Below are 990 nucleotides of genomic sequence, written 5' to 3'. Positions count from 1 at the left end.
CTCCCCCGACACCCCACTGCGCCCACCGCCTCCCCGGTATGACCCAGCCGCATCGGCCGCCAGGATGAAGCGCTGCTGCCCGGGGGCGGCTTGGGTGAGTGCGGCGGCACCGGGACCCCCTGGCACCGGTTGCGGGGTGGCCCCGGGCCATGGCCACGGGGAAGGGGAGGGCCCGGAGGAGAAGGAGGGGTGGGGGGCAAACCAAACGTGCCCAAAACGCTCTTCCCCCCACGGCTGAATGGCTGGGAGGGGGGGTCTGCCTCGCCGAAGCGCCCCCGGGGTGCCACGGCCGTGGGGACGGGCACGGGACGGCGGGCACGGCCGTGGGAGCAGCGGGCACGACGGCGTGGACTTTCGTGGGGACGGGCACGGCCACGAAGCCCGTGGGCACAGCCGCGGTGCAGCGGCGGCGAACTGTGGGTCAGCCACGGGGCTACGGGCAGGACACCGCCACCGGGAGATCGGTGGTGGCGGCCCCCGGGGGCCATCCCGGTGCTGGGCGCGGGTTGTCCCGGTTAGACGGGCTCACCGGGACCGCGTTCCGGGCAGGAAGCGGTCCGTGGCTCTGCCCGCCGCCCGGCCCGGCGGTGGGACGCTCCCGGTACCGACGGGGCACCCTCTCCCCGGGGGAAGGTCGGGGGCAGCCGCCCGCTGTCGGGGCTAGGGCCCCACCGTGGAAAGGCCGTGTCTCGGCGGTGACTCAGAGGTACCGCTGGTTGTCGGGGCCCCCATCTACCGGCAGCTCTCCGCCAGCGGGGCGGCCCGTACGCAGTTTCCAGTCTCGGCGGCGGGTTTAGTAGAAAATGATTCAACCGGCGTAATCGGGGCCATCGCGGCTGGGAAATCCAGCCCCCGGCGAGGAATCCCCTGGCTCCCCGCCCGCGCTGCCGGCACCGCGGCCCTTCCCCGGGCCCCCCTTGCCCTCCCCCGGGGTGGGGGGTGCCCCGTCGGGACGGTCCGGGGAGTGGGGCTCCCCTGGGCTCAGCGCCC

At 75.3% G+C, this 990-nt stretch overlaps 1 protein-coding gene across 1 annotated transcript in view; it reads left to right on the top strand.

Moving 5' to 3' along the window:
• PLEKHG5 (pleckstrin homology and RhoGEF domain containing G5) overlaps positions 1-797 on the top strand; it is a 19,287-nt gene extending 18,490 nt beyond the window's left edge. Inside the window, exons 22-23 of the mRNA XM_014952026.1 lie at positions 64-94; positions 271-797. Coding sequence (XP_014807512.1) covers positions 64-94; positions 271-797 — 558 coding nt within the window. The remainder of the gene's footprint in view (positions 1-63; positions 95-270) is intronic.
• The last annotated feature ends 193 nt before the right edge of the window (positions 798-990 follow it).

The sequence above is a fragment of the Calidris pugnax genome, unplaced genomic scaffold (assembly GCF_001431845.1).
Source record: "Calidris pugnax isolate Ruff unplaced genomic scaffold, ASM143184v1 scaffold161, whole genome shotgun sequence".
Lineage (NCBI taxonomy): Eukaryota > Metazoa > Chordata > Aves > Charadriiformes > Scolopacidae > Calidris > Calidris pugnax.
The sequence above is the reverse complement of the archived record's forward strand: the minus strand, read 5'-3'. Positions and strand labels throughout refer to the sequence as shown.